Raw genomic sequence first — 27,228 nt, 5'->3', positions numbered from 1 at the left:
TAGAATCATGCTTTATGTGGTGAAGGTATAAACACCAAGGTCATGCAATTAATTTAATGTTGAAAACACATAAGTCGTAATTACTTATTCTACGTGATCACTTGTAGGAATTGATATAATGCTAATCTATGTTCCACAAGGCCAAGGAAGCATCATTGTTAATCTCAATATGACTTCAATAAAATAACTCGTAAAAGCTTATTAAAAACCCGTGTTTACACGTAATAATGAATTTTTTTAGTTGACAATGGGACATAAGCCGAGAGAAAAAGAAAAAAATTATATAAGACGAAGTCACGAGATCCCAACTATATTTACAAGAGCAGCCAACGACAAGAGGGAGGATGTGTTGATTTAGTCAGGTTAAAATGCATTAAAATAAGAGAATTGTTATTAGCACTCCAAAAATCTCATTTGGTACTCCAAACTTTCTATAATTAGAAAGAAAAATACATTTATGAGGAGGATAAAATGAAAATTTTGAAGTGCTAATAACAGTTCCTAAAAAAAACTTTATTATATGAAAATTAAACATGCATGTGCATTTTGTTTACATCCTCAATGCCAACAAACAAACCAGCAAAATTTGGCTTCATTAGCAGCTGTGTTGATTAATTTCCATCCGGTGATTGGTTTTCAATAATTATATAATTAACCTTTTAATTTCTTAATTAATCTGAATAACTCCAAATTAACCCCTTTCCTTTTCAGGAAATATTTTTAAAATGCAGTTGAAGGCGTAGGGGTAGGGACTCTCATCTAATATTAGGGTTTCCTATCATCTCAGCAACCTTCATGATCGGACGGCTTATATTTGATCATCCTGTCAATCTAAATATCCATCATCCGCCGTCCGAGAAAACAGTTGACCGTGCCGCCGTTGCCGACGGAAAAGCAACCAAACTCGTAAACTTGGCGAGTTCTGATTGGCTGAGTGGAAAATTCGTGCCAAACCCAAATGAAGCTACACCGACCATAATTGCTGTGTTGGCATTTGTGGGTCCTGCTACCTCCATTCCGACAAGAGGCCACGAAGGAGATTGACACGTGGGTAAGTGGGTTTCGCAGAAATGTTGACCAAGTAAAGATATGGGTTTTGATAATGTGATTAGATTTTAATATTATAATTTTTATATTAAAAGAGTAGGTTAGGCAAAAACTTAAAAAAATAAGAGTAGGCTACAGCTGCCTGGCCACTCTCTTATTGGTTCTTTTTTATTTGGGGAAGCTTCCACTCTCTTATTGTTTACTATTCTTTTTATTCTTCTAATTGACCAATACCTTGGATGGAGGCATAGAGATTAGGGTTTCAATCATTGGCCTAATATTTGAATGCCAAATCAACATCAACAACAATAAAATCTTACCTTACTAGGTGAAGTCAGCTGTATGAATTCTAGAACGTCACTGCGCTCAATTTTGTATTAAGTCTTATCTTAACTCCAAGTAATCCATGTATTTTCTTAGAGTCTCTTTTCAAATCTTCTCAAGTCTTTCTTTACCCTTATACTTTGCGCCAACGTCCAAACCATTACCTTAAAATGGTTTTACTTTTGGTGTTAATCATATCCTTATTTCATTAAAAAAAATGTAAAGCACATTTCAATTTATTCTAAGTAGTCCTCACCACCAATAAGATTAGTTTCCTAAAGGTAGGATGAAATATTAATGATATCTTAATGAAATGATACAACTTTCTACATTGACTAAAATGAAATAAATAGAAATCATTTGTATGGTCCATCATCCACATATTCATATTAACGGGTATGCTGTATAGCCTAGATCCAATGTATTTTTATCATAAATGTTGAATAATCATACTGTCACGTGACATTATACTAATTTACGTTAAGGTGGCCAGTCATTTTAGTGGGCCTGCTCACCAACTCGACCAATTCACTGAATATGGCTGGGTTGGGTTCTAAACATTAAAAAAAAATTCTTTTTTTTTTTTGGGATAAAAATTTGATTACCTGTTTAGGTGGGCTGGGTTGGACTAAAGTATTATTAACTTGATTGAAAAACCGTCCCACCTGAGAGAGAGTATTTTTAAACATACATGTATATTAAATAGATTTATAGATGAAATTTAATCTTTTAAATGCACTTGTTTATTACTGCTTGATTTGAATAGTAGTGGTATAACATCAAATTCACATGATTTTGGCCTAGTTTAACGTAACTATTGATTATTTGTCTCTGATGCTCATTTTTGCTCACCACCATAAACTATGGTGTATGCTCACCATACACCTAATCAATTGACACATGTCATTTCACTTAACTCTAGTTAACTTTCACATTAAATGTTAGTTTTTCAATTTTGAAAAAAATTAACCAAGATTAAGTGAAATGACACGTGTCAATTGATTAGGTGTATGGTGAGCATACACCATAGTTTATGGTGGTGAGCAAAAATGCTCCCCTCTAGGATTGAGAAAGAAACCACTCAAATCCAACTGTGGAACTTACCCAACCTAACATGCTTAAGAGTGGTTAATTTAGTGGGTTGGGTTGCCACTTTTCTTGAGTGACAATGGGTTTGAACAATTCTAATTCGAGCCTATTGGGTTGACCAATGGGTTGAAGTCTAACCCGATGCCCAATCTTAATTTACGTGCTAAAATATGAATGAGCAACATAATTGATATATTATGGACCTTTCTATAATATTCACAAATAAATTCGCATTTTATAAGATGTATGTATTGATAATCATGCCAAAAACTTCTCTACTATATGACTAATGGCTTCTTTTCATCACGTACTTCTAGTTACCATATACATTTGCTTCTTTTTTCTTTTTAAGGTGGAATAATTGCCATGGCATCTAGCTACACCCAAAATATCAGATTTAATTAGTTGTTGATAATTGATCTTGTATAGATTAAGGGCAAGCTAATTAATTTAGGTATCAAGCTATAGGCTACAGTGGTGCACAAACTTAGGCTAATGATGGAATTAGTGCACCTAAATCAAACGATTTTGGATATTTATATGGACTAGTTAGAACTTTTGGGAACTTGATTCAAAGTATCTCATTAACCAGACCAAATACAAGCAATTCACAAACAAATCGGGACAAGTTCATCGGATGCTTTTGAGCTGCTTAATCAAAAGTGGAAACAATTAGTCCCACTTAATTCTCACTTATCTTTGAATGCATTTGGCCACAACTACAAAATTATCTATAACTGGCGGTTCAAAAATCGACAAAAAACGTATATTACTGTCGGATTTTAAGCAAAATCCGACAGAAAATGGATAAAGTGACGGATATAATAAGCGACAGCATTGCCTGCGTCATGAAATGAATTAACCGCCACCAAATACTCTAAAACCGACAGAAATCCTGTTGGTTATAACCGACAGGATATATATTTATTATAAATAAATAAAAGAATTATTGTCGGATAAAACTGACAGAAAATACTAAAACCGCAAGTAATTCTGTCGGATAAAACCGACAGAGAAAATACTGAGGGTTAAATCCACTAGGAAAAATCCGCCGGTAATTTCTGTCGGATATATCCGACAGAAAGTAACTTTAATCCGACAGTAAATAAATTATGTGTTGGATATCTTTTATCCGTCAGAATAACTTATTAACCGCCAGGATCGTCCGACACCTAAAGCTAATATTGTAGTAGTGGGCGCATCAAGAACCTAAAAACTTATCTTTGAGAGAGTTGGGATTGTTGGAAACGAAGGACACAAAAAAAGGTAGGACCTAACAACCATCAGATAATAAACCGGTCAAAACATTATCAAATATCATTACTACGGCAATTTTCTTTTAAAAGGAACTAGCTAGTAGCTTTGCTACAACAATTTTCATTTTCGAGGGTTGGGAATACTCATATAGGCATTTCAGTCTTCTAACCACCATCGTGTGGTTCATCAATGCCAAGAATCGAACGTAGGACGTACCGTGTGAATTATGAACTTATAATTCGTCTTCAACTACTGGATCACCTTGTAATCGTTAGATTAATAATCGCATGACGAGACACACAATACCATAGTGAAATCCACCACTTTTTTATTAGATCCCAACTAGGCATGCTCAATAATTTTGCCATCTACATTCTGGAATCAAGAGAAAAAAGCATACTAATTAATTCAGAAGGAAAGATAACAAAAAAAAAAATGATGTCTCCAACTATTTATCCAAGAATTGTGGCACCTATATTCATCATATAATATTGTTGAAGGATATTATTTACAACTATTTCCCAGTGACTAGTCTTGTGTGACTAAAACATATCTAATTAATTATTAACTCTATTCTTTAAGGTGTGATATGGCTATCAGAAGTACCTTATTAAAATTTTTGTTTCCAAATTATATATGATATCTGAGAGAGACGCAGATCTTCTTTTTCTCTCTCTTTTTTTTTCTCTTTTAAAAATACAACATTAGTTCTTCTTTTAAAATTTTCAAAGTGTTTGAGCAATTATCACGAACATGTTTGTGTTGAGAAATCAGGATGATTAAGACTGTACCGTTGACGAAATTGTCATGTTAGACAATTGGGGACAAATTTGAAACAATTTCTTATGTAGGAGGCAGTTGTAGTGTGATTATTTCATAGATTTGTTACCACCTAAGTTTGATTTCTTTTTTTTCTTTTCACAATTATTTGTGCTTGACTTATTTATTGTTTGATACACAAAAGGATTATGAACAAGTGCACACTACCGTCTATATTAGGAATGACAATTATAAACACGACACGCTACATAATTCGAAATTCACATGAACATAAAATACGATGTGAACACGTTAAAGACATAGCTAACACTGTCGAATATTATAACATTAATAAAATGATAAAAAAATCATTTTCTGATGAATAGTATGCATTATTGTAGTATTATTTTATTAATTTTGTATCATTTTGCGCTTTAATCAACTCGCCGGTTGACACGAACATGATACAATTATAAATAGGTAAACTCAAACACCCTATACTATACAACACAACACCCACAAATGATTCAAATAAACTAGGTATTGGCATGGTGATGCTAACAACTACGATGATAAAACATTTGGCTAATACACACGAACTAGTTCTTACGTAGATGGTTGATATAGTGCCTCTAAAGTATCAATAACATATTATTACCAAAACGTATCGACGAGTTATTGATAATCGACACAATCAAATACAAATCCGTGCTTTAGCATAAAAAAGTCATTCTGCGCATAAAATTTCAACCACACCTATTCCAACTATTCAAACTCTCACTCTCTCCCACCTTGCATATCCCGGTTTTAATAAATTTGAGCCTAATATATATTATCAGGGTCTGATGGTATTCCTCTTTGCTTAAAAATAAGAGGTCTTAGGTTCAAATCTCGTGTATAGCGAATTCGATATCAAATTAGGCTGCTCATTGTGTGACTTAACCGAACTTTCCCCCCCCCCCTCGCGTAAAAAAATATCGATGTTCTAATAAAAAATTAAATAAATAAATTTGAGCCTAAAACTTTAGATTGCCGGTCCATTCTAATATTAAATGGGCCAAAAATCCGAGCTTTAAGCCCATCTTCAGCCCATTCTTCTTTCAATTTTAGTTCGGCTCCCTCCAAGGAGTGCTAGCGGCGGAGCTACGTGTAATGATCCGAAAGAGACCAAACGACAGAAGCACCAATCGCCAGCAACGGTCAAGCCTCTGGCAAAAATGCACCAACCTCCGAGCTCTCAAGCAAGTCCACGCTTCCATGGTGGTCAACGGCTTCAATTCGAACTATTCCGCCATACGAGAGCTCATATTCTGCAGCGCCATGGCTATTTCGGGCACAATTGATTATGCCCACCAGGTGTTCGATCATGTGTCCGAACCAGACAACTTCTTGTGGAACACCATGATCAGAGGCTCAGCTCAGAGCCAGAGCCCTTTAAATGCGGTTTTACTATATACCCGGATGGAAAATCGGCACGCGAGGCCTGATGGTTTCACTTTCCCTTTTGTACTCAAGGCCTGCACTAAACTTTCTTGGGTTAAGATGGGAATGGGGATTCATGGGAAGGTTGTGAGGTTCGGGTTCGAGTCGAATACGTTTGTGAGGAATACCCTTATTTATTTTCATGCTAATTGTGGGGATTTGAGGATTGCGAGCGCGCTTTTTGATGACTCAGCGAAAGGGGATGTTGTGCCATGGTCAGCTTTGACAGCAGGATATGCAAGAAGAGGGAAGCTGGATGTGGCTAGGCGGCTTTTCGATGAAATGCCTGTTAAGGATTTGGTTTCTTGGAATGTTATGATTACGGGGTATGCCAAGCAAGGGGAGATGGAGAGTGCAAGGAAGCTCCTTGATGAGGTTCCGAAAAGAGATGTGGTGACTTGGAATGCAATGATTGCGGGTTATGTACTTTGTGGATCGAATGAGCAGGCATTGCAGATGTTTGAGGAGATGAGAAGTCTGGGAGAAAAGCCTGATGAAGTAACAATGTTGAGTCTTTTGTCTGCATGCGCGGATATTGGAGATTTGGACGTAGGGCAAAAGATACATTCCGCTCTTTTGGAGATGGGTTCAGGAGATATGAGCATCATACTTGGAAATGCGCTTATAGATATGTATTCTAAGTGTGGGAGTATCGAAGGGGCACTTGAGGTGTTCCGGAGGATGAGGGACAAGGATGTGTCGTCGTGGAATTCGGTGATAGGAGGGTTGGCATTCCACGGCCACTCTGAGGAATCGGTTAATCTGTTCAAAGAGATGCGAAGGCTGAAAGTCAGGCCTAACGAGATCACGTTTGTTGGAGTCTTGGTTGCATGCAGTCATGCCGGGAAAGTAGAAGAGGGGCGCGGATATTTCAATCTCATGAGGAATGTTTACAGAATCGAGCCAAACATAAAGCATTACGGGTGTATGGTGGATTTGTTAGGGCGTGCCGGGATATTAAACGAAGCCTTTGAGTTCATAGAGAAAATGGAGATTGCTCCCAATGCCATTGTTTGGAGGACTCTGCTTGGGGCTTGCAGAGTACATGGTAACGTGGAGCTGGGAAGGAGCGCAAATGAGCGGCTTCTTGAAATGAGAAGGGACGAGAGTGGGGATTTCGTGCTACTGTCGAACATATATGCTTCAAGAGGTGAGTGGCAAGGGGTTGAAGAGGTGAGAAAGCTAATGGATGACAGTGGGGTGAAGAAGGAGGCTGGCTGTAGCTTAGTTGAAGCAGATAACAGCGCTCTCATGCATTTTTTGTTCGACTCCAAACCTAAGTCCCGTTAGAAACACCTGGGATTCAATGAAAATGCAGTAGGTTGTAACACAAACCCTAGGGGGTTGTTCTGAATAGGCTTAATTCAATTTTTGCAGACTTTTAATAATCACGTTGATCAAGTATGCAGCGAAAATAGAAAACAAAGTTGTGATTAACGTGTGTATTGAGTGGAATGTAAATAACAATCAATCAACAATATTGAAAGCGGATATCAATCTTGTTACACAGATAAATAAAGTGTAGAAAACTAAATCACAAAACTAAAATTTCAAGTCTGATGCGCTTTATTTCCGAAGCCTTAAATTAAAACAATGAGGACCAGTCACTTAGCTAATAGAATTACACAAACTTTAATTAGTTCCCGGACACCATATGATTGAAATGCCTCTTCAATCCTGCACACGCAGAAAAACATTTTTTTTATGCTTCTAAACCATCTAAGAATGCATGTAGGTTTCTAAGTCTCACTTACCGTCCTAAACTTGAGATTGTTATTTAGTTACCTTAGAACAACGATCTTCGATAGCTTGAGTAGAACCGATCCTAACATCTAAGACTCAACTTATACACAAAGGTTTAGGCTAAAAAAATGCCAATTACAATTTACAATCGATATGCACTAACAAAGTGTGACCTATTGTTTGGGCCCAAAATGTTATTTTGGGCCGAATTTAGAAATGTTCTCGACCCAGTAGCATTAGTCTTATCTTGTTATGGGCCGTCCGGTATGGGTCGGCCAAATTATATTCCGAGGAAGTTTTGTGCAAATAAAGATGAAATAATCGAAACCTAGCACAACGAGGAGTTTTGAGGCTAATGACGTTAAGAGTTAGGGATGAATCTGGTTTGATAAAGAGCTTGGTTCAAAGTCCTAGTAGGGTTAGGATTGGCCGAGACTGAGTCAAATTGGGATGAGGAGTTCTAATCCAAGTACGATTATAGCTCGGCTGTGAAGGAATTTACTACTAGAAATAGAGGAGGGAGTGTATCATTCAAGCCCTCTCCAATTCAACACACAAATTGCCCTACGCAAACCTCTCAAACATCTTGAGATTTTTTATTTTCTTTTTCCACCAACACATCTTCAGTTTGGATAAACCTCACCGTGAAGGCAACCGGCAACATTTTCAGTTTGGATAAACAACACTGCTTCTCAACCGACTAGTTATTTATCCAAGTTTCGGTCGATAAGGATTTTCGAGTCTTTGTTGGTAGAGGTCATTTCATCAACCTTTTCGGCGAAGTGAGGTGTTATAGGTTACTACATTCGGCACATTGAAAGCCGAATTTGATATTTGAACTTCGCAGAACTAGTAGCCTTGTCTTCAGGCTCTAGAACCCAAAGGCCAAGACGTGTTCCTTCCTCGGCCGCAGTCGCGAGGTCAAGAAGTCAGCAGCATGCCCAACGCCACATCAACGCATTCTACTCCTTAGCCAATGAGTGGCATGCTCCGCACACAACCGAATGACGTAGTTAGCTTAGTAATTACTCGACCTGTGTGCCACGTAAACTTGGTAGTTTTTAGGGTCAACACCTATATAGTAGTTCTAATAGGAAGTTTTGCTTCTTCTCAGAAGTTCTTATTTGGTTTGGGAATGAGTTCGAACCCTTTGCGGCTACCCATTTTCGTTTGCCTTCAATTTGGTTCGTTCCTTATTTTCGAATGATACGTACTATAGTAACTTGAGATGCATGAAAAATTTAAGAGAAACATTAGGTCACACTTGTTATACAAACTCGAATTTGCAGTCGAATTGAGATACAATAATTTGGCAAGGAAAAGGAAACGGGATACATTAACACAATATAGTAATATACGTTTCATATCAAATCGAAAAACAAACATCGTAGATGACACTCGAGTCACACAAATTCTATTAACAAACTGATGCACGAAGCGTACTTGGCACTTATTTGTGAAACTCTCAGCGCCTGGAGAGGGCCGCAGCTGACAGCAAGATTAAGAGGATGAACACAACAACTCCAACAAAGGATCCTATTAAAGATCCAGAGATGCGCTCGCAGAAGGAGTTGAATTGTTGGCAGATGGCAAACCAATTCGCCTTGGCGTTTCCCTTGTGTGATAAGTAAACAATAGCTGCTGCTGCGGAGGCGCCTGCCGTCAGAAGAGCAAGCATTGCCTGCACAACGGTATAAAAACTCACTTCCGTTAAGCGAACTTAATGGATATTATGATGTAAACTTGCAAAATCGTAATGAGGTATTACCGTGTCGAAGAAGATCAAGATAATCCTGCTCTTCTTAGCATTGCTTCGTATGATGTGGAAGACGGAAAGGGCTAGAGAAAACACCAGATATGCGCACACGATGGAATTCGCAACCACGAAAAACCTGTTCTTATAAGAAGCAAAGAACTTCACTATAGTTTATGTGCCATAAGGGTATTATTTTAACGAACACAGAAAAGTTGATGGTGAGAAACACATACGTGAATGTGGGAAGATCATCGTACTCAGCCCGAAACTGAAGGAACTGAGTGAAGAAAGGAAGCCTCTCCCGGGTGGTTCCCATGGTGACTGCGCTCACCAACGTCCCAAGAAACGCAACTATACGTAGAATGAAGTCGAGGATAGACGCTCCTCGGTTCACCCCTGCCCTTGCAGCGGTCGAAGTCATCCCTTTGGAGTTGGACTCACCACGACCAAGCTCAATAGCTGCTCCTGCCTTCATGTTAATGTTTTTTGTGCTGGATTAAACTCACGGTTTTTAATCGATTTTGCAAACTCGAGTTGTGGAAGCTGATTGGTGTGCATGGAAGAGGAGTCGAAGGGTTGTTTATATGCATGCAAAAAACTCATAAAGTCTCTCTACGTTGGCATCAGGACCTGAAAAATTTCATAAAAAATGAAAAAGGTTCCTTGGGCGGACGGAACACATAAATTATGAAGTGAAAAGATCACCTACTAGTACTTGCTCTGTTATACAAATATTTTAGAGCAAATAAAAAAGGCCACCACACAACTCCAACTGCACCAAATTTGACCCCATTTTGGTAAAGTGAATCAACGACGAAATTGGTAAAGTGCATGGGATATGAAAATTTGAGACTTCGGGCCCTCGGGGGCAGTTAGACAACTGGAGGCTACAAAGGGCATGAAAACTGAGTTGGTCAATGATTGCTCTTATCGTAGATGTGCGCAGTGTTATCAACAATTATATCCATTGTTGAAGCATATTAAACTATTAGTAATATAGATACATATCAACGATATATCTGCATTTTAATAGGTGTGGTGATGTTTTTTTTCACTTGTAAATTGAAAGTTTTATGTTCGATTCTCCTAAATAGCAAGTTTGATATCAATTTATTATGTTGAGTTATTGTGTAGCTTAATATAAATTTCTCACTTCTTTAGCGTGAATTATCTTGCAAAAAAAAATAAAATAAAAACTATTAACCCAAAAACGAGTAGTTACCTCTACTTAATCTTACAAAAGATTTGTAATTTAAGTGGTTAATAGTATTTACCTCTGCACTTGAAATTTTAAGTTCAATTTTCTCTTCCCACTATCGCTTATAACAAAAATTAATAATAATAATAATAATAATAATGACTTTACGCAATTTTTATGAGAGATTTTTCTGTGTGCCAAGAACACAGCCATGTACACCAAGTGTCATGGTACAACTGGTTGGCTACAGAGAAAAAAAAATTCAGCTACTTGTCTTATAACATTTGATGTATCAGAGCGTGTTCTCGTCACACTAAAAAAAAATTCGGTTTTACAACCATGACATAAGATTTATCACCAGAGTTTCTCTACTCCATTGAACCAAATTATGCAAATCTTAGATGTTGGATCTAGAACCTTTTGGCTTTTTTTTTTATTCCATTTACAATTTTCCAAATTCCCCACCATGTTCCACAACAATGTTATATATCGACGGTCGGTTTTGTTACTGAAGAGTTGGTATGCTTTCCTACTTTATATTATCCTTCAACACCAAAACCTGCGCCTGCATGCTGGAAAAATAAGCCAGCTCTCGCTTATCTTTCTACTCCACCCACACAATACTGCTTGCAATGCTGTACGTACAACTGCATCTTGCCCTACTGTATAAGCACAATCAACAGCTTTTGAGTTTTGTTAAGAATTCGGGCTATATCGCTTGCTGTATGCCTGCGATTTTCCGTTCATAACCATGAGAAGCACCCTATTCAAGAAGGGAAATTCAAAATGTGGTTTTAGTAGAAACCGGTGTTACATTTACAGCACGGTATACTTGAACACGTATTGTACAACTCTTTTCAGGTTTGACAAACTCAGTCATATACATTTCACGGTATAAGAGACCTAATTTTACATTATAGACTACAGTTCTATCAACCACCAAAGCATCTAAAGATGGAAACTAGTTAAAGTCATACGCGACGTAGACAGGAATTACAAATGTGGTGTTGGGAAAAGAATGAATGAATGATTACTTACTGTGTTATCATAGTTTTGTTATGAATTCTTGTTCCGGGAAAATCCACTTGCAGAGAGAAGCCTTGACAGGAAACCCCCACCGCTGTTTGTGCTGTCCTTGTCTCGAGAATTGCTTAGATTGCTTATGAGAGACCAGTGTGTCTCAAAGTCTGGCTCAAAACCACTCTCTTGCATTTTTTGCATGAGCTCTGATGCCTTCCTGAGATTGTTTTCTGAACGATACCTATTAATTACAGACAAATATATCTGCCTGGTCACTGGTTCGCCTACACAAACCATAGAATTCAAAAGCCGTTCTGCTTCTGCAGTTTGTCCACCCCGACATAAACTGTGAACAAGAATGTCCCAAGTGTTGATGCTTGGCTTGAGATTTCTGTCCAAAATCTCAGTAAGAAAATCCATAGCTTGGTCCAGTTTATTAACCACACAGCAAAAACTGATGACAGAATCATAACTCGTAGAGGCCGGAAGATTTCCTTTCTTCAACACTATGTTTAGCAGGTCAACTGCCTTGCTCAGTCTTCCATACGAGCAAAATCGTTTAATTAGATTATCATAGTTGATATTTTCAGGAACTAGACATTTCTCTACCATCCTGTCAAGAAAACCTTCTGCTTCTTCAAGCTTACCCTGAGAGAGAAGGCCCTCAACAATCGCATTTTGAATGATTGAATCATGAACCCAGCCTCTCAATTCCATTTCTCGACACAACCCCACGGCTTTCTCAAGCTCCCCAATACCACACAAGCTGGTTATAACCATTCTCAAGTTGCGGTTGCTTGGCCTGAAATCCTTGGAGATCATAGTACACAAATGGTCCACAGCACTTGACACATCTTTACACCGAGAAAACCCATAAACAAGAAAATTGTAAGTTACTTCATCGAGCGGCAATTTTTCCCCTTGCAAATGATCTACCACTTTATTGACAAGCAAAGCATTCCCGGTTTGGAAAAGATAGAAAATCATAAAATTGTGAATGGTGAGACCATGACACTCACTTTGTCCAATCATGAGCTCCTTCAGACTCAACAAATGAAGAACCCTACCTTCCACACACATCAACCGCACCAAATTGCGGAAAGTTGAGAATGAAATGCTGAAACTGTTCCTTATCATGATACCAAGTAGCTCCCTCACTTTCTTTAAGTTGTTAATCTTACAATGACCCTGAACCAGAATATTGTAAACTTCAGCATCCGGATGTAGCCCCTTCAATACCATACTCTGTATTAGAGCGGTTGCTTCGCCAACTTTCCCTGTAATACAACAGCCTTCGAATAATGCACGATCAATGGTAAGTGGAGAATAAGATTTCTCTTTTAGACCAATCTCTTTCAAATAAATGGCTTTTTCATATCTACCAGCCCTACACAACTGAGGAATTAATAAGACTAAAACATCCGAACATGGCACCAAATTTCTAGCCAGCATATTGTCCAGTATCGTAAAAGCTACATGAAACTTTCCCTCCTTACACAATCCCCTTATAAGATACCTATAAGCCATACGATCGAGGATGCCACCACGCTGTTCAAGTTCTTCCAACAATACATGCGCAGTTCTTGTAAAACCTTGAATGGAAAGATTTTCTATGAACATATGACATATATCTAACCTTGAGTGAGGGAAGGATATAAGCATACTTTCAAGAAGCTGCACCGTTTTTATTATCATTTCTTTCTTGCAAAGGCATTCTATTAAAGATTTACAATCTTCGAACCCTGGCAACCATCTGTCGTGTTGAGCAAAATCCCAACAAACATTCAGCTCCTTCAAGTTTCCTCTCCTGCATAAACCTTTAATTACAGCAGTATACGTCTCGTTATTGATTTTCAGATGCCTTTGGAACATTTCATTCAACATTCTCCACCCATCAGATGTCAATCCTTTCTTGATGTATGCTTGGACAATAAAATTTAGAATTTCTTCGTCTAGCTGATTTACCAAGTAAAGCTTTTTATCCACAATATTGGCAATTCCCTTTATATGCGAAGGGGAAGCAGAGAGCCCTTTCAGCAAGGCAGAGAAGGTAGAAAAAGACAATTCTTGCCCCCATTGAACCATTTCATGAACCAACATCAACGCACACTTAAAATTTCCAAGAGCACATTCTTTCATCGTAAGTGAATTATAGTTGGGTACCAAGCAATCTTCTAGGATCTCAGTGACTCTCTTCTCATACTCACCCAAGTCTGTATCCAAATAAAGTCCATTTCCAAGACTATCATAAAACTCCGTTGTAGAAAACCCCACATCATTATCTCTCTTCAATCTCACAGCTAATGGGTCGAATCCTAAAATTGTAAATGCCTTCGATAGTGGATCCTCTACTGAAGAGTTTTGAACCAATCCGTGGCCTGCCATATCAAAAACTACCCTTTTCGCTTCATCAAATTGTCTAGCTTTACAATAGCCTGCTAAGAGAATTCTGAAAGTCGATAGATTAGGTGTTACCCCTCTATCCACCATCTCGTCAAAAATTTCCCCAGCATGCTTCCACATATCCCCCATAAAGACCCCACTGATAAGAGCATTATAGGTATACTTATGGGGCTTTAGTTGTCTTGCCAACATATTTGACAAGTAAATGAAGGCATTTTTGAGTTTTCGTTCACGACAACTCCAGCCAATCATGATCCCAAAGGTTAACTCATCAGGACTGAAGCCTAAATGTTCTAATTCTCGCATATATAGTTCCGACCTTCCTGTCCCGATACTGCTACATAGAGAATGCATAATCCTATTCCCAGCCAGAACATCAGGTGCACACTTGATTTCGGCATAGAAACTCAACAGATCATCAAAGTCCTTCTTCTCACAATAACCACAAGTAATTTCATACAGAACTGAGTTGCTAGGCCTGAGCTCAAAAGCCATAGCCTTCTTCACAAGATTTCTTGCTTCCTGTATCTTTCCATCCCTGCAAAGCAATCCTATGATTTTCTCAACTGTACCCTCCTTCAAACCTCTCAAATCCACACCCAATTCCACCATATCCCAACAAACTCGAAAAGCCAATTTGGTTTTCTTCATTTTAACTAAATGATCAAGAAAAGCATCATAACACGATAATGATGGGACTAAATGCCGCCTCATTCGATCATACATCGAAATGGCCCTTTCTGATTCACCAGCATTAACATACCCTTCAATCAAATCACTGAAAACTTCATTACTACTCAATACAATTTCTTGGTTTTCCATTGTGGAAAGCAAGAATTCAACTTCTCTAAGCAACCCCACTCGAATAAGCATCGAGGCCATGACCACATACGACTCCGAAAAATGCTTAAAACCCTTACTCTGTCCACTAACCCAATTGAAAATCTCCCACAAAGACTCGACCTTTCTAACTTCAAACCCAACTCTCCCACACTGAAACCGAAAACCCAGTAATAATCCGAGCACATCTTCAGGTTTTAGCTCCGAAACCCGCCTAATTCTACGAGCGTATTCGGGCACCACATCATAAATCTCCAAAAGAAGGTCTTTCAGAGAAGCATTGGCAAAGTCTCTGCCTTTGTTCTTGTCAAAAAATTGGGAACTTCTCGAAAACACAGACTGGGCAATCCCAGAGCAACAAACGGAAGATAAATCTATGTGGGTTTTGTTATCTGGGGTCGGCGGAGATGGCGGCGGCGAAGGGTCCGTGAGACATGAGAATTGGCGGCGAGTAGTCAGGAGTGAGAAGAAATTGTGAAGAGATGGAACCTGTTTGATATAGGGTCTGTGAGGCGAGTGAGAATATAAATGTTGGAGCATCCCATCGCAGAGAGCGGCGGTGGCGGTGGCGGCTGTGGCGGTGGTGGTTCTTCGTCTCATTTATGCATAGCATTGGCCCGTAGTGAGGGAATTCTCAGTACCCGTAAGCAGAGTATGAGAAAAGGTTAGCGTTTGTGTGGAAGTCGGAACGACAAGAGGGTCCGTCGTTTTGTTGTCTAAGCCATTATATTAGAGGAATTAATTGTTAAAGGACAAACCGTTTTTTCAAAATAGGGAAATCAACACGGCCGACACAAATTTTGATACAAATATATTCACAAGATCCTATATTTATACAATTTAAAACTTCACAGTGGACAACTTTCGATTCAATTTCATCTTCTAAATGCAAAATTCTAATTGGTGATCATGTTGTTTTACGCGAATCATATTGCGTTTTGTGTTGATTGTACCAATGATGTGGATTTTCCTATTTTAGCAAAATGGATTTGTGATTGTCTTGTTAAAGCCAAATTTTCATTATATGAACTAGCAATGTATGCGACATCTCTCACACAAAAGACGACTTTTGCATGTAGATCGCGCTTGAGCGTAACTCATTTTCCCCGATATCATATATGCAAGAGACAAAGATGGAGTAAACTTTTAGCAATCTTGCAAAGATAAGACTAAAAGCATAAGCAGCTAGCAGTCTAAAATTCTGCAGAGCTCTTCCCGGTCAAGTTCTGGTACCCATGGATGAGCTTGAAATTAAGAGAAGAAAAAACGATAAATATTTCGCAATTTACATCGACTTAAGCTTAATTACTGAATTAATTATGATTAATTCGACTTAATTCTTGATACCGTATTCTAATCATTCATTTGTATCTGTGATGAATTATGTTTTTCACAACCGTTTGATTGAATTCCTTCAATCCTCACCCTACACTTTTGTAGCATTATAAGTTATGTAGTATTAATGATTTTTCACAGAGAGAAGTGTGACATCACCGTCCAAATGAAACATAACATTTAAAAATTGGACTCAATTCTCAAAATATTGACAAATGAGGCAAACAAAATTTAATCATCAAATTATCGATTATCCACCTAAAGGGTTGACTTGTGGCACTCTTAGAGAACATCAAGGGGCAAGCATTGCCCTTGAGAATTGAGATGCAAGAGGCAACCATAAGAGTAGTTGACCTCAGTTGCTGTTGAACTCTAATCATCCCATCAAAAATTTCAGTTATATCAGCGTTGAAGTTCATCAAAAAGTGTACGCATTCTCTCATTCCTCACAAGTTCTTAACAAAAAAAGGAAAATGGATCCGAAGTCGAGTGCTTTTGTGATTGGAATAGTTGGTGCTGCAGTCACTTTGTCTGCTTATTCTCAAACTCTCGTCTCTCCAACTCAGTGCATCGGAGTCGGCCTCTTTGTTCTCATGTTTGGGTTGCTGGTCAGGGAAGGTCTCATATCTCTCTAGCTCACTCCATCACTCTATAAATTTCTTTCGCTTCCCTTTTCGTTTTTGTAATTGCAATTTGCTTGATATGCTTTATACAATTTTTTCTGGGAGATTTGCATGATCTAGAGCGTGTTTAATAGTAGTTATTTGGATTGGTGGGCTTTTGTTATATGTAATCTGTATGCCTTTTTTTTCTATGTATTATCATGCAAATCAAGGATCACAAGTGCATATGGGAATACTTTCTTGAGAAATTAGTTGCTTTCAACAGATAGCTTTTGATGTTAGAAATGATGTTGATTGAAACTATATAACTAAAATCGATCCGGTACAAATATCAAATTTGATTTAAATATGGTGTCATGGAATGGTTAACTCCACTAGATTAATTAAGTGGTTGAACTTTTACTAAATGCGTGTAAACGCACCGATACTAAATGTAGAGACTCGGGATCCCATTTTTTCATAGATTTATGAAATATATGGTATGTATACATATAACACGTTCATGTTATGAGAACAAGTAATCCAATCCCAACTACCTCACATAACATTGACCAGTTATCATAAGTTACCCCAGTCAAAACGATTGTGCAAAGTTTGCAATTTATCAAGGTTACATATATACAATAGCTAGATAAATACATGAAAATGGCCAGTAAGAATAATGAAGCATCAACTTAGCAGACAAGGGCAGTTCCTTTAACTTGCAAGCTAGTCGTACTGTGTTAATCTGTGATATCCTACCTTGTGAAAGTAAAGACGGACATATTAGTTTGACAGTAAAGCTCCATAAGCTGTCTAACTTCTGTTTCATGTAGAAAGTTTCAAAACATTACATATATACGAAGCAGACAGCTTCAAGTAACCTTACATAAAATTAGATGTATCAAGCCGGCGACTCCCATCTGCAAAGTATGGAAAAAGATTAGATGAAAGAATAATGTTTTTCTTTAACTAATACAACCGATATTCTATACTGTAAACTAATCTAATATATAGACAGAGGCAAATCTAAATTCGAACTCGAGTACATAATGTGGCTAATGCCCAAATCTGTAGATCAAGGAATAATGTTAAGTGCATAAAGAAATAAACGAGATTTCCATAAAAATAGACCAACTAACCCTTCAAATTGAGGTTTATGGCATGAGAACATGCTCCCATGATTACAACTACCGTCACTGCATGCATGATTGTCGAGATCGTGGTTGTTATCGTCGTCATCATAAATCTAGCATGAGAAAAGGAGGCAAAAATGTAGCCAGAGACGACTTGCCGATCAACTCAGTGTCCCAAGATCATGTATCTTATCAATCATGCATATACGCATGAGATGACATCAACATACATGATACATCCCATATGTATATGCTATGCACATATACATATATACATATATAGATCTACAAGATTAGGGTTGATATACAAATATTGTATGGGAGCATTGTTGCCGGCAAGTCATCCTTGGCTGCACTGCATACCTCGTTCCCACATGCAAGACTTAAGATGAAAAATACCACATAAGTAGAATAATATGAAGTTCCGATATACAGGTGAAGATTGTATGTGTTTGTTTGGCAGCAAAGAGAAAGAGGGCAGACTTTCCCGCAGGGCAACCAATCAAAGTAGAGTTTAACTGCAAGAAACTCAAGAAATGGAGGCAGAAGTTTAGGGTTTTTTCCCAAAGGAGAAAGACAACATTCCCGAGCAGAAAACGGAAACGAAACCCCTCTACTTATTTCAACAAGAAAACAAGCAAATTTCCCAAACAAGAAGCTGTTAGAAACAGGTAGAGAAAAAGAAGCCGATTGGACTACAAAGTCCGCTTGGCAGTGCTTGGACGAATAAGCTTTGAGCCAAGCATACATATAGAGCAAACCCTAGAACTCTACTGTCTTGCAGTTGGCTCGTTGCACGTTTTATGAAATTGGAAAAGCTGCTTTTTCTCTGTATCCAAACAGTCCTTGTATTAATGGTGTCAGATATTGCACAGTAGTAGAGCAACCCTAGTACTGTCCGACCCGCGTCTTTTGTCCAATAGGATTTGAGCAAAAAAACGAGTAATTTAGAGGGTTCTTAGATTTGGATGTGACTTTGCATGGGTGCATAATCCAAAGAATATCGAAGCCTAAAGATACATCCCCATCACCCTTCATGGTGCATTATTTCTAGGGAATTGATGTGCTTTTAAATTGGGAACAATATTTGACTACTAAAAAATAAGTAGGAGTTCCTACTCAAATTTTTTAATGTTTTAATCACAGAATTTTATGCTGATGATCAGAACTGTTTATATTATAAATCACATTGTAAAGATCATCTATGCCAACAATAAATTAAAGCTAAGGTCGTTTAGTGAATCTATTGTAGCAAATATATAGACGGTTCGTAATACTTTTACATGTATCGTTCATTTGTTTACAAACAGTTTAATGACTAAACAACCTTATTTTTAAGGGAGTTTTAACAAAACACTCACGATACAGTTCATTTTAACGAAAAATGATATTTTTACTCTATAAAGTCACTCATGGTACTATTAACTTACAACACATTTTGTCATTTTGATTAATACTCAAAGTTTTCAAGCTCTTTTCATTAGTTTTTTTTTATTTTTAATTTATTTTTTGTAAATACGATCTTTATAGGATGATTTATAATTTGAATAATTCTGATTATAAACATAAAATTCTATAAATAAGCAACGAATCATTTTAAGAAATTTAAAAAAAAAATTCTACTCATCTTTGAATACTCTGTTTTTAAATTAATTGGTATGGCTCTCTTCAGAACGTGTACGATCGAGTAGGAATGGGTTGGTGAGGTGAGTTAATTTACTGCATTTGGGAATGCGCCGCATCCCAAGATTCCCAACAAAGTTTTAGGGCTAGGGTTTTTCTTTCACCAATGATATGACACAACTTGATTTCGATTTATCACATGACATCGCATTGGTTTGAGAAGATGCCAACTTTGATTTAGATTTCATGCAAGTCCAAATTGGAATTGGATCCTCTCCGAGGCAACGCTTCGGAATTCTACTGACGGAACAACAATCGTTGAATTTTGATCTAACGATTACAATTATTATAATTTTAAAGGAACATTCATGTTTGATCCAACGGTTCATATTGTCCAATCAGTAGGATCCCGAAGCATTGCCTCGGAGAGGATCCAATTCCGTCCAAATATATATGCATAGATATCTGTCAGATATCCAGATCCCGATATGACTTCATTATCATAAAACTCAAATTTGGTTTAATGTTCGTAATGTGCAACAAAGTAAGAATTCAAAGTTAAAATTTAACGAATTGGCTGAGAATTGAAATCAAAACTCAAATGTTATATTATACCATTTTTAAAAGAGATGTCAAATCTTAAGTAGAATACTATGTAATCAAATTTGAATGAATGAGTAAGCTTCAACCGATATGTCAATCCTATATAGATTGACATATGAAACTCATATGTCAAATTTGACATACGAGAGCATCTTCAAAAATGATGTCAAAATATCCAAATTAGCACTAACGATAAAAAAGACACCAACAATGTTTTTCAACCAAACAACCAAATCTGATGTGACATAACACGAAATAAAATCTCTTTGCCTCGCTGACAAATTTTACAGCAGCTTCTAATATTTTTTTAATTCATTATTAAATTTGTATCAAATCTCCAACTCTCCTCTCTCACCGGAACCTAGAATCTCAGTCGTCGCTCATCCTCCTTCTTCTTCCCTTTCTAGGAACCAAACCCAGAAACAAACCTAAAACCTCACGATCTTCGCTGCAATCCGGAGAAAGAAAATCCATGGAGTCCATCACCACACCTGCAAACGGAGTTGCAGGCCTAAAGGTAAAATCCGCTCCTCCCTTCTTCGTCGTGGTCTTCAAAGTTGGATTTTTTCTCTGCAATGGAAATTAATTCGTGTTCTTGTCTGTGCACAGGATTCTCTCTCCCGTTCCACAGTTCCTCTCGTCTTTCTCCTTCCCCTCTCCACCCTCTCCACAGTATCTTCGAATCCGGAGATTTCCCGAAAGGAGGGGCTGGGCTTCGTTTCGCATTTAAAAATAAAATGAAAATGAAAAGAAAATGGTGTAATAAAATAATAATTTAATTTGACATATCAGGTGGAGAACATAACTTAAAAAAATGTTAAAGTGCCACATGGGCCATCAAATTTAAATTTTATGCTTAAATTTTGATATCTTCTTTGGAGATGCTCAGAAAACGTGATGTCAAATAATTTTTAATTATTTTATTGTGTAAGTCTCATTAATCACTAATTATAGAACTTGAAAATGTATTTTAATTGCTTTCTTTTTAAAATGGGTTCTACAAATATTATTTATAACAAAAAATATATATCGGTTAGAAAAAAGAAAAAATCTGATATTGTCACGTCAGCTATCAAATTAACATTTGACATTTATTTTTTGACATCTCCATTAGAGATGCTCTTGGAGATCAAATTTAACTCGCGTGAGCTCCAAATTTTTATTTATTTATTATAAATGCAATATATAGGGAGGGTGAATCAAACTCAAGATCTTAAGTGCATAAAGCAAATGTTATAAACCAATTGAATTACAGTGTCATTGTCGTAAATTACACCTAAAACGAGAATTTCAATTTCAATTTTAACTAGAGATCCGCGAACTACACTTGAAATGAAAATTATATTTGTGTTTTGACCTTCAAAAATGAATTGAAGTTGAGACGTGCCAAATAGTACAATACCTATAGTGTCCCCAACTTAACCACATGTAGCACAAGATACCTAAAGACCTTGGGGCAAGTGGAAGTTGAAAAATTTGTTATAAGTTGTGACTTTTTTTTTGCGAGATGACTGATGTAAATCTTTTTGCTAAAAGTAATGTCTCAGCGTCACCATTATTGTTCTGCAGATGACCACTAAATTAGATGAGGGTCATCACCTTACGTGCTCATCGGCATTCCTGTCAATTTTTATTCTGTGCAAGTAAAGTCGCCATCCAGCTCTTGGTCTAGTGGTATTTTCCGTCTAAACATTGAAAGAGATCCAAAGTTTGCAATAAAAAACACCGGAAAGGCAATTTCTTGATTCCCTTCAGACATTTGTGATAAACACCAAGACGCAGAAAGCAACCAAAGGCTTCAAAACACATCACACCAACTCATAAACAAGAGAAAAACTGCTGAACTACAAAAGCATGACGGGGCCGCGCCCCGACAAGTACACAACCCGCACACATCCCCTTCCCTCCAAAGAGAAAAACAAAATTGCAAAAGTCAATCCCATCCAGAGCCACTAGGTACAAACAATACGCAATAAGTTGCCGATCAGATTATGTACTCAACCAACAGAGGATATATACGCCTGCTTAAATCGTGTTTGCAACAAGCAATTCTTGTATCATGATCATGCCGACGGCATTCATTCATATAACCTGTCAAATGCGTTGTACAAGAGAGATCACATTTAACTATAGCCAGACAGTGACACGACGACCATGCATAACATAATAAATCAACCTACCACTCAGAATCGTCGAGTTTCAACCCCACAACTTTCCGACTAGGCCTTCAAAACTTAGGTCTGAAGCTCCAGCATCCATCGAGTTGGGATGTAACAAACAATTGAAAGAAACTCCAAACTTACCTGAACATGAACATGAACAAAACTGCCAGCAGCAGAACTTGATAGGAACCTTGCACTTAAATTTTGTGTTCAACCAAAAATTTCCCAGGACAGCAAATATTTCGTTGCATGGCATTCAATTTATAAAAATGCAGGCAGGTGTCTAATTAAAGCTCAAACACAAGCGCAAACACCACCAAGCACACAGCTTAAGTAATGGTAGCTACTCTAGAAACAGATCCCTCGAGTCTACTCCAATTCCACTACCCTAGTCGTGTTGAGATTGAGCTTCAATTACACATCCTCGTCATTTTTAAATCAGAACTAGTAGACCCCAAAAACAGTTATGTAGATGGATTTCACAACAGATATCGGAAACCAAAATGTAATATGAAACGATATAGAAGTGAAATCATAAATGCGTGCAGTCAGATGGTACAACAATCTGCTACATCACAAAGTAACCGGTTAAGTTTTCATGATCCACAACATATAAATTCAAACAACAAAGTAATCAAACTACATAGCTGAGAAAACACAAATACAGAGGCAACGTTGAAGTAACATGGCTTCATAATGTCAAAGTGTAACAGGAAAAACAGCAACATGGGCAGGCAAGCTGGTATATGGTTTCTAAGGAAGCTTGGTAATTTTGGTTTCTTGGACTTTTTAAGTAGATTCGTCAAGGTGGGCCATGACTATGTCATATGCTGGTTCGTCTTCTGGTTTAGGCAGACAGTAGGCTGGCTTCAGGCTTCATAGAACTCAGCTGTTTCGATGGGATGGGAAAGGCAAAAGAGGGAAAACAAGAGCATCAGAATTTTATATACAGGGAGATTGGAGAGGTTACGATTATCAAAATACTGGCCAAGGGGTAATGCCAGTTATAATAACAGACATGAAAATCTCAAAAGACAATCATAGTCTACCTGATGGTACCATCATTAAACATAGTTTCTCCTCCGAGAAACAGGGTTCTGGCTAGATAACCTGATATCATAAGCTTCAAATCAGGATTAATGCGTTTTGAGACCGGTATTCGTGGGAAAAAGAAACAGGTTACTTATTTAATAAACCCAACATTAGAAGCCTACTGCGCTCATGAACAAAGCCGGATGACTCCATTCAGAGATATTTTGTCTAAAATTCGTTAAGTGCTACTATGAAGTTCCAGAATTCATATTTTATGGATATCCAACTAGAGGTGTTCTACTGATGGTGAAGTTGTCACCTAACATTAGGGATAAATCTAGCTACTCGATAAACACTCGCAGGAAAGAGCAAAAGAACAAAAAATAAAAGGGAGGCGGGGAGCTGAAATTAAGAAGAGGCAATCCAACTAAGAAAGGACGATGAAAGAAAAGTTTTACCCAGAACTACCACTCCGCCCAGAAGAAAAACTTCCATAGGCTCCGTAAGCACTGCCGCTACCACCAATCTACATATGATATGAAGAAAAAGTGTGAGGGAACAAATGAAGATATTGGTGGTTGCACATAAAGGGTAAATAAACAAAATCAACTGCACTAAATAAAGAATCTATGAAAGATGGCACTAAGTGAAGAAGAAAACCTTTGTAAAGTGAAAACAAGTCACCTTAACTCTTAGAAGAATAGTCAAAAACTATAAAAAGATACCTGTGAACCACCATAACTTCCATAACTGTCATTAGCTGCAAAATCACTTGAGCCACCATAGCCAGCATTATATGAATGCCCACGGCCATGTCTTCTACCATCCCTACTATCATAATTTGGACCATCTGGACCATCTGCTGACACAGGAAGATAAGGCAGAACTGGCAGGAATCCCGACATTCCACCTTCCCGGTCGAAAATGTTTGCTCTTAATCTGGTAACTACTTGTATAAGAGCATCCTTAACAATATCAAGGTCTCCAGAAATCTGTAAAATGAAACCCAAAATTGTCAATATTCATACTAGCTTAATCTAGAAAATCTCTAAATGCATTATCAAAAAGAAAAAAAAATCAAAATGACACAAGAAAATACAATGGTCAGGCACAGCACCGGGAGAAAGGCTTTACCTGCACCATTTCATCATCTTCAGATGCAATTTTGGGAAGATTTTCCTTGGAAAGTATGCGAATATTAGCTTTGGTAAGTCTCCTCATCTCAGTTACAATAGCTCCACCCTTCCCAATTAGGCAGCCAATTCGTGAGGTTGGAACAAGCAGGCGGGTTGTGAATGAGACAATTCCTGAATCTCTTTCTACCTTTTCACTGCATCTGGGTTGCAAACGCACTGCTGCTTCTATAGTTGCTGAGAATGTGTCTTCAAAGAACTGAAATGGTACATGTTAAAAAAAAACAATGATGTAATATCCTCCAACGATACATCTGCATGCAAAAGACAAATGGAGTAGTAATTCACCTCTTTTGCCGATACAGTAATTAGGCAATCATCTCCTTCAGTAGCTGAACTATCAACTTTAATGACAGCCCCAGAATCCTGTCTAATTTGGTTAATTATGGTACCACCCTTTCCAATCACACCTCCAATATTTGCAGTTGGACAAACCAAGCGAATAGAAAATTCTTTTGAGGATGCTTCATCTCTTGGAGCCGAGTACAAGGAGCGTGACCAGTCTCCAACATCACCTTTGTACCCCCCTCCATAAGGACCCATCATTGGAGCAATTCCCATCAGTGGGGGACCACCAGATGGACCCATGAGTGAACCACCAGAATACATAGGCACCGAAGAAGTAAGCAAATGCTGAGATCGTGACGGGTTATCATGTAGGCGAGATGCAATTTGAAAAAGAGCCTTCTTAACAAGCGGAGCTTCCCCAGATATCTGAATCCATTATCAAGAACTTAATAAGCAATATCCAAGTCCCCACAAAACAAATAACTTGCACAAAGTGACTCCAAAGAAAATTTCTCAACAACTGCACGTCTCACAATATAATATAGCATGTTCCATCGAAATCTCTAAACAGATAAGAAAATGCAAAGCACTACTCACTTCAGCTAAAAGATGTCAAAATGCTACCAAGAAATTTACCCATTACAGATCAAAAGCGCTAAGAACCCGCATCAAATCACAAATTTAAGACATATCCATACGCAACAAAATGGCAAAGCTCAAAAATTCATTCAATCTACCTGCACAAGCTCATCAGAGTTCAAGGCACAAGAAGGCAAATGGTCTTCCTTGAGAATCCGAATCTGCGCACCGGTTTCACTTCGAATGTTCTGAACAATCTGCCCTCCTTTCCCAATAATGCAACCAATCTGATCAGACGGCACAAGAAGCCGCGCAGTCACATGGTGCCCCCCGCCACCACTACCGTCCGCTTCCTCGTCAATATTATTATGCGTGTCCTCAGCAATCACCCTATCATGGACCTTGAACAGAGCGTCCTGAGCCGGAGCCACATACGTCCCGCCATCTTCGAACCCATTCGTCTCATCGCTCGCACTGTAAATAGTAACCACCCGCTCTTCGCTGCCCGGCACCGTCTCGCCGATTCGAATCTTGGACTTTGTGTCCACCCTCAGCTGCTTCACAATCTCTCCTCCTCTCCCAATTATGCTCCCAATCTTCTTCACCGGGCACAAGTAACGGTAAACGGTGTCCTCCGCATCGATGATGAATTGCTCTCTTTCTTCGCCGGAATTTCTCCTTTTGTTTCCTCCTCCGCCGCCGTTGTCGGCGTACTCCGACTGCGAATGCGAACGTTTTCCGTAACTACTCCTCTGACCTGCCATCGCTATCTGTTTCCCAATCATTCGGTTGAAACAAAATCAGTGCGAAATCCGATTAAAATATAATTTACAACCAAAATTGGTACACAGAAACCCTAAATTGGAGAAGAAAATCGAGTACCTTTAGCACGGAGAGAGATGATGATCGAACTACCAGATTCTGCTGCCTCTGCGATTTGAAATCTTAGATTCAGATTTCTAGGGTTTTGACCGCCCTTGCTCTTCTTTTTTTGTATTACTACCATAGACTTAGAGGAAGACCCTCAAGCTTGCGAGGAGAATAAAATATTTTGGATGCGCATCTAATTCTTAATATTATTTGATTAAAATTTTAATAGTATTTAAAGTTTAATAAAAGAAATTTGACTTTGTACACCTTATTATATTACTATTAATATTTATATTTTTATAGTTTTGACATTAATTATTTGATATTTTATGAGATTTATAATCATATAAATTTAAAATCCCTCATTATAATTTATAATACTATTAGAAACGGTTACAATAAAAAAATTCAAACATTTTGATTTAATAAATGGATAAAAACTATGTAAAAATAAGAAATAATAAATGACAAAAGAATGTATCCATGGTGTTAAAAAAATTGGTACATTTTACAAAAGAAATAGGTACATTTCACATATAACAAAGTGGTATATTAATAAAGAAGAATGTGTACATTATAAATAAATTATGGTACAGATAAAAGATTAAAAAATTATGAGTACAAATGATTTATTTAAAAATATAGGTGCTAAAAGAAATTAATACATGGGTACAAAATAAAACTAAAAAGAAAATACTACAAATTTTAAAAAAATGTTGCAAATTAAAAGTGGATACAAACTAAAAATATAAATATATGATACAAAGTTTAGGCATAAAACATAAATATATCATATGTAATTTTTCTATCATTGATTAAATATACAATGTTACGTGACGGTATACACATGGGTACAAACACAAAAAAAACTTTTAAAAAATTGGGCA

At 37.5% G+C, this 27,228-nt stretch overlaps 4 protein-coding genes and 1 long non-coding RNA gene across 7 annotated transcripts; 1 reads left to right on the top strand and 4 right to left on the bottom strand.

Annotated features, from left to right (window-relative positions):
- The first annotated feature begins 5,584 nt into the window (after window positions 1-5,584).
- On the top strand, window positions 5,585-7,449 carry LOC126583733 (pentatricopeptide repeat-containing protein At5g15300). The gene has a single exon (XM_050248245.1). It carries the CDS (start codon window positions 5,629-5,631, stop codon window positions 7,246-7,248), a length of 1,620 nt encoding a protein of 539 aa, XP_050104202.1. The 5' UTR covers window positions 5,585-5,628; the 3' UTR covers window positions 7,249-7,449.
- A 1,492-nt stretch (window positions 7,450-8,941) lies between these two features.
- On the bottom strand, window positions 8,942-9,953 carry LOC126583732 (casparian strip membrane protein 1). Its single transcript, XM_050248244.1, has 3 exons — window positions 9,691-9,953; window positions 9,470-9,593; window positions 8,942-9,382 (listed from the first exon to the last, which is right to left on the bottom strand). Exons 1-3 carry the CDS (start codon window positions 9,930-9,932, stop codon window positions 9,167-9,169), a joined length of 582 nt encoding a protein of 193 aa, XP_050104201.1. The 5' UTR covers window positions 9,933-9,953; the 3' UTR covers window positions 8,942-9,166.
- Window positions 9,954-9,967: 14 nt separating this feature from the next.
- LOC126583731 (pentatricopeptide repeat-containing protein At5g15280, mitochondrial) lies at window positions 9,968-15,615 on the bottom strand. 3 transcript variants are annotated; one of them, XM_050248243.1, is made up of 2 exons: window positions 11,694-15,615; window positions 9,968-10,087 (listed from the first exon to the last, which is right to left on the bottom strand). In XM_050248243.1, the coding sequence occupies exon 1, from the start codon at window positions 15,516-15,518 to the stop codon at window positions 11,712-11,714; it is 3,807 nt and encodes a 1,268-aa protein (XP_050104200.1). In that variant the 5' UTR covers window positions 15,519-15,615; the 3' UTR covers window positions 9,968-10,087; window positions 11,694-11,711. The 3 variants fall into 3 exon arrangements, with proteins under 3 accessions (XP_050104200.1, XP_050104198.1, XP_050104199.1); XM_050248241.1 differs by lacking the exon at window positions 9,968-10,087 and adding an exon at window positions 10,970-11,418; XM_050248242.1 differs by lacking the exon at window positions 9,968-10,087 and adding an exon at window positions 10,970-11,384.
- A 1,689-nt stretch (window positions 15,616-17,304) lies between these two features.
- Window positions 17,305-18,727, bottom strand: LOC126583730 (uncharacterized). Its single transcript, XR_007609812.1, has 2 exons — window positions 17,998-18,727; window positions 17,305-17,778 (listed from the first exon to the last, which is right to left on the bottom strand). It is a non-coding gene; the product is annotated as an uncharacterized LOC126583730 (long non-coding RNA).
- A 4,143-nt stretch (window positions 18,728-22,870) lies between these two features.
- LOC126583729 (KH domain-containing protein HEN4-like) lies at window positions 22,871-26,520 on the bottom strand. Its single transcript, XM_050248239.1, has 8 exons — window positions 26,354-26,520; window positions 25,630-26,241; window positions 24,893-25,318; window positions 24,546-24,803; window positions 24,137-24,403; window positions 23,870-23,937; window positions 23,429-23,489; window positions 22,871-23,268 (listed from the first exon to the last, which is right to left on the bottom strand). The coding sequence occupies exons 2-7, from the start codon at window positions 26,233-26,235 to the stop codon at window positions 23,444-23,446; spliced, it is 1,671 nt and encodes a 556-aa protein (XP_050104196.1). The 5' UTR covers window positions 26,236-26,241; window positions 26,354-26,520; the 3' UTR covers window positions 22,871-23,268; window positions 23,429-23,443.
- Window positions 26,521-27,228: the final 708 nt, after the last annotated feature.

This window comes from Malus sylvestris, chromosome 9 (genome assembly GCF_916048215.2).
Source record: "Malus sylvestris chromosome 9, drMalSylv7.2, whole genome shotgun sequence".
In the NCBI taxonomy this organism is placed as follows: domain Eukaryota; kingdom Viridiplantae; phylum Streptophyta; class Magnoliopsida; order Rosales; family Rosaceae; genus Malus; species Malus sylvestris.
The sequence above is the reverse complement of the archived record's forward strand: the minus strand, read 5'-3'. Positions and strand labels throughout refer to the sequence as shown.